The sequence below is a fragment of the Myotis brandtii genome, unplaced genomic scaffold, assembly GCF_000412655.1.
Source record: "Myotis brandtii unplaced genomic scaffold, ASM41265v1 C42373262, whole genome shotgun sequence".
NCBI classification, from domain to species: domain Eukaryota; kingdom Metazoa; phylum Chordata; class Mammalia; order Chiroptera; family Vespertilionidae; genus Myotis; species Myotis brandtii.
In genome coordinates, this window is record NW_005323125.1 from 1 (window position 1) to 1,161 (window position 1,161).

Sequence of the window (1,161 nt, forward strand, 5' to 3'; positions counted from 1 at the left end):
GGATATCCTCTTACATAAACACAAGGAAGGCTCTAGCACTATGGTGCCTGTGGCTGAGTGGCCCTCAGTTCGCCTGTGTGGGGGAATGTGTGTTTGGCTGTTTGGAGGTGGCTGTGGGTCACACTGGCTGTGAAGTTAACATGCTCTCTACGGTGTCTTTGGGAAGGAGAAGGGAACCCCAGAAACCTGTATTCGGTCTTCAGGGAGCTCAGTCTTCATGGCCAGCATTTCCCGGGCATACACGTCAGGGTAGTGTGCCTCGCTGAACGCCTTTTCCAGCTCTTCCAGCTGCTGGGTAGTGAAGACAGTCCTGCAGGGAGGCCCAGAGGACATGGGGCACATGGCCAAAGGAGGATGCAAGGCTTCCCAGCGCAGGGACCCTGTGCCTACCTCCCCCATCGTCCACACCCCAAAAGGCCACCTCATAATAACTGAATACCCCACTTCTGAATGATTAACCTTTGGAAAGTTTGGTTCAAATAAGAAAGAGTTCTTCAGCATTTTTTTCCCCTCCTCAATGTATTCATCAACTCATTCTAAGAAGACCCATTTTAAAGGCCCACAAAATTGTGTCTTTTAAATGCTGCAAAGATTGTCCTGCAGCCTCCTGGGATTTGCAAAATTATGTTCCTAAATGGTTACTGTACCCTTCCCACTGCCGACCTGGAGCCCACTGGGCCTCCTGTAATGCAGGACCACCCACTCTCAGATGCTGTGTGTCCCGGGGAAAGGGTCAGAGAGGATGGCCTGGCCCTGTACCTGTGCCGCCTCTTCTTCCTCTTGCCAGGGTTTGGGGACACCTTCAGGTCACTCCTGTTTCCAGGTAGGCTTTCCTCATCTGTTGGCATAACGAGAAAGAGGGGACTTTAAAGGTGAGCATATTCTTCACTTTATTTTCTGAATTTTAATACGAGGATTAAACCTATGAACTTGTTGAAAAATGTGAGTAATATTTAGCTTAATACAAGCTAGCATTTTTAGCACTCACTACCATCCAGCATTGTTCATGCATTATTGCAATTCTTCTTCATAAAATTAGAGAACTCCGAGGTAGCTGCTATTAGTATCCTATTCCTACAGATGAGGAAACGGAGGCACAGAGAGATTAAGTCATCTGTCCATGATCACACAGGTACTAAATGGTGAAGTTGGGATTCAAAC

The 1,161-nt window shown here is 47.7% G+C and overlaps 1 protein-coding gene across 1 annotated transcript; it reads right to left on the minus strand.

Moving 5' to 3' along the window:
* Positions 1-118: 118 nt before the first annotated feature.
* Positions 119-838, minus strand: LOC106727984 (visual system homeobox 1-like; the record flags this gene model as incomplete). The annotated part of the gene is made up of 2 exons (XM_014548574.1): positions 119-310; positions 760-838. Coding segments are annotated over 2 exons (242 nt in total), but the record flags the coding sequence as incomplete, so codon positions are not given.
* Positions 839-1,161: the final 323 nt, after the last annotated feature.